General features: G+C 40.7%; 1 protein-coding gene across 2 annotated transcripts in view; it reads right to left on the reverse strand.

The window, feature by feature from the left end:
• Positions 1–1,104: 1,104 nt before the first annotated feature.
• LOC145292128 (uncharacterized) overlaps positions 1,105–15,170 on the reverse strand; it is a 63,997-nt gene continuing 49,931 nt past the window's right edge. For both annotated transcript variants that reach the window (XM_080138234.1, XM_080138233.1), the window contains exon 2: positions 1,105–1,721. In XM_080138234.1, coding sequence (XP_079994360.1) covers positions 1,300–1,721 — 422 coding nt within the window. In that variant the 3' untranslated portion in view covers positions 1,105–1,299. The remainder of the gene's footprint in view (positions 1,722–15,170) is intronic.

The raw sequence follows: 15,170 nt of genomic DNA on the forward strand, positions 1-15,170 counted from the left end.
GAAATACTAATCCTTTTAATGCATTGAACGGATACCTTAATACTCGCTACACTTTACAGTAAACGCCCATATAAAATCTCAACTAGATAAGACCAGTAGTTTACAAGGATAAGTGGAACGGACCGACAGAAAGACCAAGGGAAATATAAAATAGATAGAATAATTGGGTTACCGTTTGGATGAACATTGGCTATACTGTATAGACACGCTATAAGCGAAATAAGTTTAGTCAGACTTGAAAAGGATTTCTTAAAATTATTTTCATTTAATTGTTTCGACTTTAGGGTAGAATGAGTTCGATAAAGTGGGTGTGTTGGGTTACAAATATGTACAAAAATAGACTTCATTAATAGGGATGTGACCACGAGAAAGTCTACAGGAGATAAGTGTAGGATTTCTTTTCTATGCGTGGTATAGCATTACAATTATCTCGATATTATACAACTAATCTTAATGCTGCTGCTCTTGGCGTTACCTAAGAATTAGTGCACTTGTACTGTCAGTCAGAAACAGTAGTCAAGCTGTCAAACCTCTATCCTAAACCTGTCTGACAAGTGAGCATAAGTAGCAAGCGGGCATCCCCCAAGTTGCCCTTGTAGGTATATTCCAAAGTAGAGGCCTATCAACGTACCATTCCGACACTTGAAAAGACTACCGTGAAAACAACAAACGGACTTCTAATTGCTGATTTTATGCTCCAAGAACAACGTGGCAGAAAAAAAAACATACTGAAGATGAAGGTTACTTTTGTAATATATTTATGAATTCCAATATAAATTTCAAACAAAATAAATATCTGTTTACTTTGTACTAATGCATTGTTTCGGCTTCAAACGTATCTAATACGTATTTAATTTTAATTCAAATTCAACCAACGCTTCTATAAAAGGAACACAACCCTAACGAGAAGCCTATCACGTTTAAGTGGTAATATGGATTCTTTGGAGTGAATATGAGTAAGAAGAAAATTACTCAAGATCGTTCATTCCAAAGTTCGCACTCACAACTGTTGCATTAAATATTGTTTTCAAATTTCCGTTTCGATAACAAGTGTTCATGTTACTGTTGTAGTCAATCAGTACAATGAAAGAACAACATCCAAAATAAATTTCAACTAAGTTTATTGAATATTAAAATTACAAGCAAATTAATTAATGACGTCACGTAATAATTAAATTCATTGTTAAAATAAGGCCAGTTAATCTAATACTAATACGAAGTCTATTTGATTGTATGTCTTTTCACAACGTATGTAAATTGGCTCTTCTCTATCAAAAAAAACTGTTATACATAAAAACCTTAATAACATTCTGTATACTTTCCTGTTTTTGCTTTTATCTTACCATTGCAGCACATATACAAATCGGATTTGTAGACATTGGTTCCACAACACATTGAATGGCGTCCTTGCTTTGATCTGACTACACCCCAACAACAGAGTGAAGACGCGTGTTTGTAGTGTTGTGTACCACAGCATGCAGAGTTCGGTCCCTGCCTTTTCCTGATTTGACCATCACAACACATTGACAAGGATGGGTTGTAGACATTTCCGCCACAACACATTGAATCTTTGCCATGCCTTAGCTTGATCTGCCCTCCACAACAGATTGACATAGATGGATCGTAGGAATGTACGCCACAGCATTGTGAGTTACGTCCCTTTCTGATTACAATTCGGCCACGACAGCACATTTTCGTGCCTGCAAAGTTTTCACATATATCTACAATGAAAGAATTATAAAGTTATATACACAAAATCACAATGAAATACAATATCTGGAAGGAATGCAGAAACTGTTCAAACTTAATGACCAGAAATAACGTTCAACTCTAATCACTGTTATGTGAATGTAGGTATTGTTTGATTTGGTTGTTTTGTTTTATGGTATATTAACCCTCTTCGGTAATGCTGAGTCCAGTCATTTTGGTAAAAGCTTTTATGCTTCAAGATTATTTTTTATATCATACCAGATTCGATCATTTTGGTAAAAGATTTTATGCTCCAAGTATTTTATTTATTCGAGATGTTTTACTTGGTTGCCTTATAGAGAAAAAAATGTTGTTTTTGTGTTTGACTTTGCAGAACATGATTGAGTTTTGCAAAGAGAAAGGAAATAATAATAATAACATCAATTTTTGGTACATTTTTGTGTTTTCGGGTTATTTAATATCAGATCAGACCATTTTGGTGAAAGCGTTTATGATTTAAATTATTTATATCTTCAAATATTTATTCACAGTGACATTTTTGTTTTATGGCATATTTCGGGTTATTTCATGACAAGTCCAGTCATTTTTGTTAATGTTTTGTAAATGTTTTTATGCTTCAAGTTCTTTATATCGTCAAATATTTATTCAAACAATTATGGTTTGATTGTTTAATGCAGAATTCAGTTATTTTGATCAACGTTTTTGTGGTTCAAGTTCTTTATTTTTTTTTAATCTTAATTTAGCTATTGTGTTTTGTTTGGTTGTTTACTAGAGAGAAATTGTTTGTTTTTTGTCTTCGCTTTGCAGAATACGATTTATCTTCAGACAGCCTGATCTAGCAGCACCAGGATAAATGAAGATAATTAAAAGTATTGTTTTAAGAATCCAGACATATAGATTTGTACTTCGTATATTTAAAGAATAATAGCAGCAGTGCTGTTCGTTGCACAAACTCCACTGTTCTTGAATAAAATGTTGATTTTCATTATTATCAATATATCATCAAGATATGCTACTACCAAATTCAAATCACTAAATCACAAGTCGTTTATTATTTGTTAAGATATTCACAGCATCATTCTTGTACTAAAAATAGTCTATTCAATTTTTACAGTCCTTCTTTGGGTAGAATTTTTCTCAAAATAAGCCTCAAGTATTTTAAAGATAAATGCCTATTTTCTGGCAGGCGTAAAGTTAAACGCGAATATCAGTTCGTGGCGTATATAATCAAATGAACGAAAGATTGTAATCTTCTACTATATAAAGTAAAATCGATTTTTCCTCTGTAAATTACAGGAAAATAACCGAACACTTCCTTTGCATTTTCCACTCTGCACCAACAGCATCTTCTATAGCGTGTTCTGCGACGAATATTATTACGTTTTTAATTGTTAAAAAATCAGATTTATTCTGAGTTTTCTGATTCTCGCCAAAACCTCTTCGAAATAGATCAGAGTCACCCTATAAATCTTTCCCTATAAATCCTATAAATCCTATAGATCCTATAGATCCCTCCTTATAAATTTACTACTCACACGTCACTCTTCTACACCGTGTCATTTGTTTTAGAAGCAACGTACTGTTACCGCACTGATTCATTCCATGACTCTTAAAATTCTATCCTGTAATCTCGGTTGCTTGAAAATTAAAAGGATTGAGTAATCGGATTGATATATATATATATATATATATATATATATATATATATATATATATATATATATATATAAGCATTTTTCGAGAAGTGTTACAAAAAGCAAAACAAAAAAATATTAGGCACAAGGCCACTGAAAAATGAGGGTGTCTTTGATTATCCTCCCATTGCATCTTTTTTTGGTCTATGCTAGTCCTAGTTAGGGTTATCATTCACTACAATACCGCAAACACACAGGGAGTCGTTCTACAGTTGATTCCTGAATCAATTCGATTATATTTTTTTTTGTTTTGTTTGTTTGTTTGTTCGTTTTTTTGTTTGTTTTTTGTAATAAATAAATAATAACATGTATATATAATGCTATCGGTGAAAATAAGATTTTATAATAAAATTCATTACAGATTAATGTTTAACAAGCATGTCTAGTGCAGCCATATTTCCCATCACATGCATGTATATTTTCGACGTTGCTCATTTCCATTTAAAATCTTTAAAATTATTTTCAATATTACATGTTCTTATATAATAAAAAAAAAAAAACGTTCATTGTTCTTGAAAAGAAAAACAGGACAAACGTTCAGGCTCCTTCAGGAAGAAACATTAAAACTACTTCAATCCATTCCATAGACTTGAGCCCCTGGAGGGACATAGGCCATCTACAACTTTGTAGATGTTTTTGTAGCGAGGAGTTCTTTTTACAGGGTGAGGGTGATGGCACCACGCCCAACCTTCCCAGAAGATACATACAGCGCCGAGCATCCCAAATGGTCACCCATATGGTACTGGCCAGGTTCAACGTTGCTTAACCGGTGTGTCAACGTGATTGTGCCGTACAAACCCCCAAAATTATTTCGCAGACAAAATAAAAATAATTTCGAAATATTCTGCAATGAATCTTACATCATTAAAAAAAAAGCAATAAAATCACTATTCTAATGAATAGAATATATTAAGTATTACTAGAAAACGTAAATATTTGTTTATATTATTTATTAGACAATAAAATTCCGCATTTTATAAAATAAATTCTTCTTTTCTTTTTTTTTTTAAATGATTTAAGCTTCTATTTTGGGTTGGAGGTTTAAGGTGATATCGACTATGATCAAGAGGATCAGCATTGCTGAGTTTGCCATGGATATTTGTGACACAATATTTATGCAGATGAGGCTTACTGATCTTCACAATCGAGGGGTTGGGTTTGAAAAATCACAGTTTGTGAAAGGGAATATGCAATAGAGAAACTATATGTTCTGTTACCAGTAATGTCTGTGTAAGTCAAAAAATAAAGCCAGTCTGTGGTAGGTGCTTTTTGGGGTTTTTTTTTACATGGAGTTCAGCACTTATCAAGGCCCAATGGCCACTAAGGGATAAGGGTTATTGTGTGTACAGTAATTAAAGGGATAGTGTAGCAATAGTATTGGAGAATTGGTAAGGTGTCATTACTAAGGGGGGCGGTCATCAGGAATTTGTTTGTGTTGGACTTGATGACATCCAGGTTGAAGTCGGGAGGGAAACGGGCAAGCGGAACAGAGTTCCACAGGCGTGCAGTTCTAAGAAAGAAGCTTTGTTCATGGTATCTACGTTTTGATTTAGGCACAGATAGGGAGTGGGGAAAATTATTGACGGTGGTTTCAGCTAGTCGGGTGTTTTTTGAGAAAGATTGGCGAGGGGGGGGACCAGAGAATGTTAAATTCCCCAAATGCATGGACTTACGCACTCAGATCTAAGGAAAGTTTCTCATCTACACTATTGGAAACATATTCAAGTAGAGTAAAGTCCTAGGTCGAAGGAGAACGGTAGAGGAAATATAGATAACTATAGGGTTAAACTAACGCACGTGCACTCTAATCATCTTTGTTTTTTTGTTTTTTTAATTACATTTTCACTCTAATGATGTAGAGGTCTACTATCCGGGATGTAAGTTGCAGGGATACTATGTAGGGAGTTGTGCAACAATACACTTGAACTTCTGCATGTCAGTATAGTTGAAGAAGCAGGAACGCGGAAGGGAATTCTAAAGTATAGCAGTTCTGGGGAAGAAACTATCAGAGTAGAAGGCTTTCTTACATCTAAGGATCTCTACTGTGAAGGTGTGGTACTTTGCTGCTTTTCGGGTTTGTCGAGTTTTTACGTCGAGCGAGCACAAGGGTTTGTAGTTCGTCGGAGCATACACCATTAAAATACTTGTAAAACAGGCAGAGGGATACAAAATTTCGTCGATGAAGTTTAGATGAAAGTTCAGGACCTATCAGGTTGGCGACTTTCTTTTGAACCTTGTCCAAGAGTGAGAGACTAGTAACAGATGCACCAGCCCAAATATGACAGCAATACTCCATACATGGGTGAATGGTGGCCCTGTAGAGGTACAGGATACTTTCAGGCGTAATTAACTTTCTTCGCAGCAGCCCCGGCAATGCTCTCGGTTAATCTGTTCCAATTCATGTTCCCTGTGAACGTTAAGCTGAGGCGTTTGAGTGAAGAACTTTCAGATAATGTATTTTTGGCCATGGCTATTGGTGGTTGAGAAGGTTTCTTGTAATTATTAAAGGAAATGAGCTTAGTCTTGGTAGCATTGAACGTTACCATCCATTTTTGAGCCCATTCTACTAAAGACTCAAGGTCTTCCTCTAGAGTTTCCGCCATTGCTTTGAATATGTGTTCATTCGTTCTCCTCTCATGCCTGTTATAGAGCGTTGTGTCATCAGCAAATATAATCATCTCACTAAATATACCCATATACGTATGTATGTACACACAAATATAGTTACACACACACACACACACACACACACATACATATATATATATATTATTTATTAAAAACTGTAATCTACGGACACGCGTGTTTCAGAGCCCTACTCCTCATCAGCATAGCTTGACTGTTGGTAGAATTCGAACTTTGGACCTTATGCATTTCAGTCCAGCGCCCTAATCAATTCCACTATGATGCCATAGATGATTTACTGCTTTGTTTTTATCGTTCCTCTGCTTAATTTGTTTTTATTTTTTAAAACGATATTAAGGTTAACGTCTCCACCTCGGAGATCCGGTGTTTTCTTAGAAAGTCCCCCTTTTTTTATTTAGACGTGTTATTTATTTATTTATTATTTTTTAAAAACAGTAATCTACGGACACGCGTGTTTCGGAGCCCTACTCCTAGCAAAAGTATCCGTCGTTGACTGGGTTCAAAAACAGCCTACAGAAAATGGAATCTGATTTATGAAAATATTATATGTTATGAAAAGGTAGGGTTGTAAAGAGATAGCTTCGAATTTTGGGGTATCAAAACTGTTGTGGGGGAATCACCCTCCAAATGGAATGTTCTATCCATTATATAAACCCTAGACCTTTTGATCCCAGGTGTGGATTAAACACCAAAGCGACCCTGAGTTAAGACGCTAGTTACCGGAGTCTTTATCATCACGTTGGTTTGTTATTTTTCCTGCGATTGTTTTACATATTGTTATTATTATTGTTATTGCCGTGTTAAATTTGTTTTATTTGTTAAAGTTGTTATTGCTGTTATCTTCCTGCTGTTATTTTTGAACGGGACTTTTACCTTATTTTTTTTTATTATTTTTTTCCCCCCTCTCTAACCCGTCGGCCATGGCATCCGCCAGCAATGTGCCGTCGGAAGAGGACAAAAGTGGCGAACAAAAGAATGGGTGGGCAAAACCACCTAAAGTTAAAATAGACGTTAACAACTTTTTAACGGAAGCAAGGAAATGTTTGCAATATGTTACAGAAACAGGAGTTACGTTAGAAGCACCACGGCTACAGGAATTTGCCAAGAAAACGATCTCACTTTTTGTGGTAGATCGCAAGACCAAAAAATTGATCAGGTCAACAAAGGAAACTGTAACTAAATTACTGGCAACGGCAGGAATGCGTGCGGATCGTGTAACGAAATGCAGAGGCTACAATACCTGGGCCGCCCTGTTTAAAACAGAAGAAGAATGCGTCGCACTAACTAAAAAAGAAATCATTACACAAGACTACATTTTAAGAATGGAGTACCTAGGACGGAGGAGAACGACTGTTTCCATTTTCGAAGTGCCAGGGGCGGTCCCAGGTGAATATCTAGCTGCCTACCTCCTGAAATTCGGTGATATTACTGGTATAGAGGTGGACCAGTACAACGGAGTCTGGTCCTTCGACATCCTTTTAAACAAAGAAGCTTTCCTCGAAATACCCTACTTCCTGGAAGCGGGAGCTGAAAAACTCCCCATTGTGGTCACAGGGAGGAGGCCGACCTGCTGGATTTGTAGTGAAGTAGGTCACTTAACCTACACTTGTCCGAAAAAGACCAAAACCAATATGACAAACACAACAAACCCTAAAGAGGTGATTGTTGGGCACCTCGAACCTGAGGCTAGAACGCCAACTACAAGCAAAAAAATTGAAGTGATTAAAGAAATCACAACAGAAGAATTCGAAAAAAAATTCAACTCTGAGATGGAATCGCCAAAAAAGAGAGAATGGACGCTGGTACCGTTTTCTAAATCGCCTCGTAAAACGTACGCGGATAAACTGACCAAAGAGCAGATATTAGACATTAGGACCAGTAAAGACCCGGGGGGCAACAAGTTTAAGGCCCTGCTAAAAATAAAGGACTCGCTTGATGAAAAGCGCAAGCAAAGCGAGAAGAAAAAAGAAAAAGAAAAAATATTAGATTTCCCCGAATCTTTCTTCCCCGAAAAGCCTGCCCCTCCTCCAAAAGAAAAAAGATCACCCCGTAAAGCGCCACCCCTCTCTCCCGCAAACGTACCAAAAAGAGACCCAAAGTTGACAACCCTAGGCTCCCCATCCAAAAAGACCCCTAAACCGTCTCCATTCTGCTCCCCAAACAATACACCCCAAAACTCCCCCCCCGCTTCCCCTATGAAAATTGACATGCCCCCTCCTCCATCACCTCGCCCTTCTACTTCTGAAAAGAAAAGACACAGAAGTCCCTCCGTGGAAAAAGACCAAAAAAAGAAAAGACCCCCTTTTTTTCAGGGCAAAGACGTGTGTAAGATCACGGCTAATATAGAGACCATATCCAAAAATCACGTTAGAAAAGACTACCGAAACCTCTACGCGGTGAAGCAGATAAGCAAACTGGACATTACAAACCCAGAAAATTTTCCTAATGCCAAAAGACTTTTAACTGTGGTCAGAAGTCGTGAAGAGGCCAAAGGAGTTTGGACTATGCTGGAGGAAGCAAACTCTGCTTTTAATATCATTCCTCCAGCGGCCTTTTTTAGCGACTCCGACATTCTTAAAATGGAGAAACTATGTGTTGGACGGGTCCCCATAAAAATCCACCCTTCACTTTATAGAGCGATTAAGTTAACATTTCCTCTAGACATCGGTGGTCTGTCCCCTGATGGGGCCATCACTAATGAGATGACCTCAGGATCATTGGGGACAGCTGTCGGTGTCTTGGCACCGTCCATGTTTGTTAAGGATACCCAACCCTAGATAGATCACAATGGCTTTAAGGTTAGCTACTTTGAATGTCCGAGGGTTGAGGGACGCCTCTCGTAAACTTCGAGTTGCACGCGACCTTCAACGCCTCGGGGTGGATATATGCTGTGTACAGGAAACGCACTTCATTCCCAGTGATTATCAGGGTGTGCTGCTTAGAGACTTTCAGCTCTATTCAGCACATTTTGATTCCTACTCGAGGGGTGTTTCCTGGCTAGTTAGACGCACTCTTGATGCTTCGTGTGACCCAGTCTATGCTGATCCAGAGGGAAGAGTGCACGTGCTGGATGTTACCGTAAAGGATGTGGCATTTCGATTTATTGGGGTTTATGCTCCCAATAGCCATGGCGAGAGGGTTTCCTTTTTTCGGGGGATTGAGCCCTTTATGAATTCGTCTCGGCGGATAGTTTTAGCGGGAGACTGGAACGCGGTCCTGGATCCCGATTTAGATCGCGGGGGTAATACTTCAAGGGCTACTAACCAGAACCGGGATGCTAAGGCGTTTCGAGACTTTATTGACAAGTTTGATCTTGTCGATAAATTTCGAAACGAAAAGCCCGGGGATGTAGTTTGGACTTGGACAGGTAGACGCGGCTCCGATCCGGTGCAACTTTCGAGTTACATCGATCGGTTCTTAGTTAAGAGAGTCGACTTAGGGCTTTTAGACTGTCCAAGTTTTCATAACATAGTTTATTCGGACCATAGGTTAGTCCGGGTTCGGGTAAACTTAGATAGCGTTAAACCTAGGATGGCTAGTTACTGGAAGTTCAACACGTCGTTGTTCGACGTGAAGGGCTTCCGGGAACAGCTTTTACTAACAATACAGAGGGAATTGACGGGAGCCATTATCGGGAATAAGTGGTGGGGAAAACTTAAACAAGTAATTAGGTCCTTCGCTGCTGATTTTAGTCATCGACTCAATCTTAATTCTAGAGCAGCGAAAGCGGCACTAGACGATAGATTAAAAAGGGCGGTGGAGGAGGGGGATAGTGATAGTTATACTTTAATTAAGGCTGAACTGGACTCCCTGGATAACAGGAAGGACCAGGGTCTAGTAGTTAGGGCTAGGTTAAAAAGAGTGCCGAACGAGGTAACAAACATGGCCGCGTCAATGCGTGCGGAGGAGCGTCGACGTGCGACTGATCGACAGATCGCCAGTGTCACATTGCCGGACGGACGAACCGTAACATCAAATGATGGAATCCTGGAGGGTTTTCGAGCTCATTTGCAGGAGCTTTTTACCATGGAGCCCGGTCTGGAGATTGAACAGTTTGACACGTATTTAGCTGACTTTTCTCGCCTTGAAGCGACCGAAGCAGCTACGTGTGAAGGTAGCATAAAAGAGGAAGAAGTCATTGAGGCTCTGAAACAAGTCGGGCTAGACAGGACCCCTGGGATTGATGGTCTGCCTTACGAGGTGTACTTGAGGCTGTCGCCCATTTTTATTCCTTTGCTGGCCACACTCTTCAACTCCTGGTTTAGGAACGGGTCTATACCTCAGTACTTTACCAGGGGAATCATTAAATTGCTTCGCAAAGATAAAAATGGAGGGGATGGGATTAGCATTTTCCGGCCCTTAACGATGTTAAACACAGAGTTAAAGATTTTGGCCAAGATCTTAGCAAATCGTCTGCAGGTTGTTTTACATCGTCTCATAAGTCCCGAACAGACGTGTTCTGTTAAGGGCCGGACGATTCAAGATAATTTGCACGCGATACGCTTGATCATAGAGAAAGTCGACACAGAAGCCGCGCTGATCAATTTAGATCAGTCCAAAGCATTCGATAGGGTGGACCATCGTTACCTAGGGGCTGTTCTTTGCTCGGCTGGGTTTGGACCCCAGTTTCGCTCATGGATTCGCCTCTTGTATGCTAACCCCGGTGCTATGGTGGAGGTGAATGGGGTGAGATCGAAGCCCTTCAGGTTAACAAGATCTATCCGTCAAGGTTGTCCGTTATCACCCATGCTGTATGTCATCGCGCTGGAGCCCTTTTTGCGCCAGCTTAGGGTGAATCCGGTCCTTCGCGGGATTACTTTGCCAGGTGGTTCTACCCCAGTAAAGTATACCGCCTATGCCGACGACGTGACTGTGCTTGTAACGAGCAATGCCGAGATTAGAGTCGTCGACATGGAAACAAGACGGTATGCACAGGTAACAGGGGCCATAATCAACCACGTTAAGTCTATTGGCTTACGTGTTGGTGCCTGGAGGGGAACGCCCCTTCAGGGGCCCTTTGGCTGGACTGATGGGCCCTGCAAGCTACTCGGCGTCTGGTTTGGCCCCGACCTCCAGCTGGAGAAAAATTGGTCGGAAGTGTTGAAAGCGGTCAAGACCACAGCTCATTTGTGGTCTTTGAGAAATCTAACTTTAAAGGGTCGGGCGGAGGTATGCAATACTCATATCTACCCCCTGATCCTATACCGTCTATCAGTGCTTCCACTCCCGAAGTCCTCACTACTTGAACTAGTGCGTGCTCTTTTCGCGTTCTTATGGCGCGGAAAGCAAGCCATGGTTGCTCGGGAGATCTGTTGCCTGCATCCGTCTGAAGGCGGTCTGGGTATGCCGAATATCAAAATACGTAGACACACTCTAAGGCTGATATACCTAGACCGAATGTGTACACCTGACTTAGGGAACGGTGTCTTCTGGATGGAAGACACTAAGAAAGCCTTTCCGGCTTTGGAGAGTGTGCATTCGGCTGAGGGGGAGGCACGCAGGAGGCCCCGAAACGAATGCCATTTCTATCGCGAGTGTCGACAGGCGTTGAAGTTCCTTCAACGGGTGAATGAAAGCCTCTCTGACACCCGGCTGTTGTCTCGCAAAGCGCTATATATGGTTTTAGTGAGGGGATCTGTCCGAGACGAAAAGATTGAGGAGTTCGGTTTCACGAATGAGGAGCGTCGCTCGATGTGGCCTTGGGCGCCCGGGCTGAGCTGTTTCGATAACTACGAGGCATCGCTCACCTGGCTGGTAATCCGAGATGCCCTCTGGGTTCACAAAAAACTTTTCATAGCGGGTTTTACAATGACACCTAGTTGTGTCCGATGCGGAGAATGGGAGGAAGACCTAAGCCATGCTTTCTTCCGCTGCGCTATCGTTCGACCGTTATGTGAGTTAGTTGAGAGCTTCACGGTTCGCATACTGAACGGGCGTTTTTTTTTTGTGCTGGATGCGGTTTCCCCGTGCTGCAATTGGGCGCCGAGTATGAAGAAAGAGGAACGTTATGTTTTTCTGTGTTTGCTAGCTGTTATGAGAGGCGTGATTTGGTCGACACGACAGAAGGAGGTTTACGGAGATGAGACCTTCACTGCTCCCCAGCTTGTTCTCATGTTCAAGCATCGGTTGAAAATGCGAATTAGGCTGGAGAAGGTGAAACTCACTCCTGTGAATTTCAACGAAAGGTGGGTGAAAGCTTCGCGACTGTGTAGAGTGACTGGAGCTGGCCTTGAATTCGTTTCTGATTTGATTTAGGTCAAAAAGGATTTTGGGTATCCTGAACTAACAAGACATCAGTATCGGACCGATTAGTTTAGTATGGGTTAGTTAGGCTTTATTGTTTGATTTTTTAACTTAGCTAGAGTATGTATGTGTTCATCGTCCCAGTCCCTCTTTTAGTTTGCCCTTGTCCCCCCCCCCTTTTTTTTTTTTTTTTCCCACCTTAGGTTCGATAACCCCCATTCCCGACACCAATTAGGTGACGGATGGACTGCTTTGTCAGTGATGCAGGTCGTCTTTGTGGTGTTTATTCAATAAAGTCAGTTTTCGTGTGGACCTGCGTCTTTTCGACTGACAAGGCTTTCTATCTGCCACAATTTATTAGTGGGGGGGCTCTTTTACTAACTACTATTTTTTCATTGTAAATATTTCATTCTTTTTGTATATAAAATTTTTAGCCCCAACCCCCCCCCCACATGTATATATCCTTTTTCGGGTTATAATTAGGATTCCCATAGAGTGATTCTGGTATTCTGGTGAAAGAGTCTAGTTAAGTTAACTTTATGTTAGATAAGTCCACATTAACCCCCCCCCTATTTTTGGCCATGTGCCACATTTTGTGTATATTTATGCAAATAAATATTACCACCAGAGCTCCCGGAGTCTTTATCGTCACGTTGGTTTGTTATTTTTCCTGCGATTGTTTTACATATTATTATTATTATTGTTATTGCCGTGTTAAATTTGTTTTATTTGTTAAAGTTGTTATTGCTGTTATCTTCCTGCTGTTATTTTTGAACGGGACTTTTACCTTATTTTTTTTATTATTTTTTCCCCCCTCTCTAACCCGTCGGCCATGGCATCCGCCAGCAATGTGCCGTCGGAAGAGGACAAAAGTGGCGAACAAAAGAATGGGTGGGCAAAACCACCTAAAGTTAAAATAGACGTTAACAACTTTTTAACGGAAGCAAGGAAATGTTTGCAATATGTTACAGAAACAGGAGTTACGTTAGAAGCACCACGGCTACAGGAATTTGCCAAGAAAACGATCTCACTTTTTGTGGTAGATCGCAAGACCAAAAAATTGATCAGGTCAACAAAGGAAACTGTAACTAAATTACTGGCAACGGCAGGAATGCGTGCGGATCGTGTAACGAAATGCAGAGGCTACAATACCTGGGCCGCCCTGTTTAAAACAGAAGAAGAATGCGTCGCACTAACTAAAAAAGAAATCATTACACAAGACTACATTTTAAGAATGGAGTACCTAGGACGGAGGAGAACGACTGTTTCCATTTTCGAAGTGCCAGGGGCGGTCCCAGGTGAATATCTAGCTGCCTACCTCCTGAAATTCGGTGATATTACTGGTATAGAGGTGGACCAGTACAACGGAGTCTGGTCCTTCGACATCCTTTTAAACAAAGAAGCTTTCCTCGAAATACCCTACTTCCTGGAAGCGGGAGCTGAAAAACTCCCCATTGTGGTCACAGGGAGGAGGCCGACCTGCTGGATTTGTAGTGAAGTAGGTCACTTAACCTACACTTGTCCGAAAAAGACCAAAACCAATGTGACAAACACAACAAACCCTAAAGAGGTGATTGTTGGGCACCTCGAACCTGAGGCTAGAACGCCAAATACAAGCAAAAAAATTGAAGTGATTAAAGAAATCACAACAGAAGAATTCGAAAAAAAATTCAACTCTGAGATGGAATCGTCTAAAAAGAGAGAATGGACACTGGTACCGTTTTCTAAATCGCCTCGTAAAACGTACGCGGATAAACTGACCAAAGAGCAGATATTAGACATTAGGACCAGTAAAGACCCGGGGGGGCAACAAATTTAAGGCCCTGCTAAAAATAAAGGACTCGCTTGATGAAAAGCGCAAGCAAAGCGAGAAGAAAAAAGAAAAAGAAAAAATATTAGATTTCCCCGAATCTCTCTTCCCCGAAAAGCCTGCCCCTCCCCCAAAAGAAAAAAGATCACCCCGTAAAGCGCCACCCCTCTCTCCCGCAAACGTACCAAAAAGAGACCCAAAGTTGACAACTCTAGGCTCCCCATCCAAAAAGACCCCTAAACCGTCCCCTAAACCGTCTCCATTCTGCTCCCCAAAGAATACACCCCAAAATTCTCCCCCCGCTTCCCCTATGAAAATTGACATGCCCCCTCCTCCATCACCTCGCCCTTCTACTTCTGAAAAGAAAAGACACAGAAGTCCCTCCGTGGAAAAAGACCAAAAAAAGAAAAGACCCCCTTTTTTTCAGGGCAAAGACGTGTGTAAGATCACGGCTAATATAGAGACCATATCCAAAAATCACGTTAGAAAAGACTACCGAAACCTCTACGCGGTGAAGCAGATAAGCAAACTGGACATTACAAACCCAGAAAATTTTCCTAATGCCAAAAGACTTTTAACTGTGGTCAGAAGTCGTGAAGAGGCCAAAGGAGTTTGGACTATGCTGGAGGAAGCAAACTCTGCTTTTAATATCATTCCTCCAGCAGCCTTTTTTAGCGACTCCGACATATTTAAAATGGAGAAACTATGTGTTGGACGGGTCCCCATAAAAATCCACCCTTCACTTTATAGAGCGATTAAGTTAACATTTCCTCTAGACATCGGTGGTTTGTCCCCTGATGGGGCCATCACTAATGAGATGACCTCAGGATCATTGGGGACAGCTGTCGGTGTCTTGGCACCGTCCATGTTTGTTAAGGATACCCAACCCTTTTTTTTTTTTTCTTCCCACCTTAGGTTCGATAACCCCCATTCCCGACCCCAATTAGGTGACGGATGGACTGCTTTGTCAGTGATGCAGGTCGTCTTTGTGGTGTTTATTCAATAAAGTCAGTTTTCGTGTGGACCTGCGTCTTTTCGACTGACAAAGCTTTCTATCTGCCACAATT

The sequence above is a fragment of the Euprymna scolopes genome, chromosome 13 (assembly GCF_053919585.1).
Source record: "Euprymna scolopes isolate OS-2025 chromosome 13, ASM5391958v1, whole genome shotgun sequence".
NCBI classification, from domain to species: Eukaryota; Metazoa; Mollusca; class Cephalopoda; order Sepiida; family Sepiolidae; genus Euprymna; species Euprymna scolopes.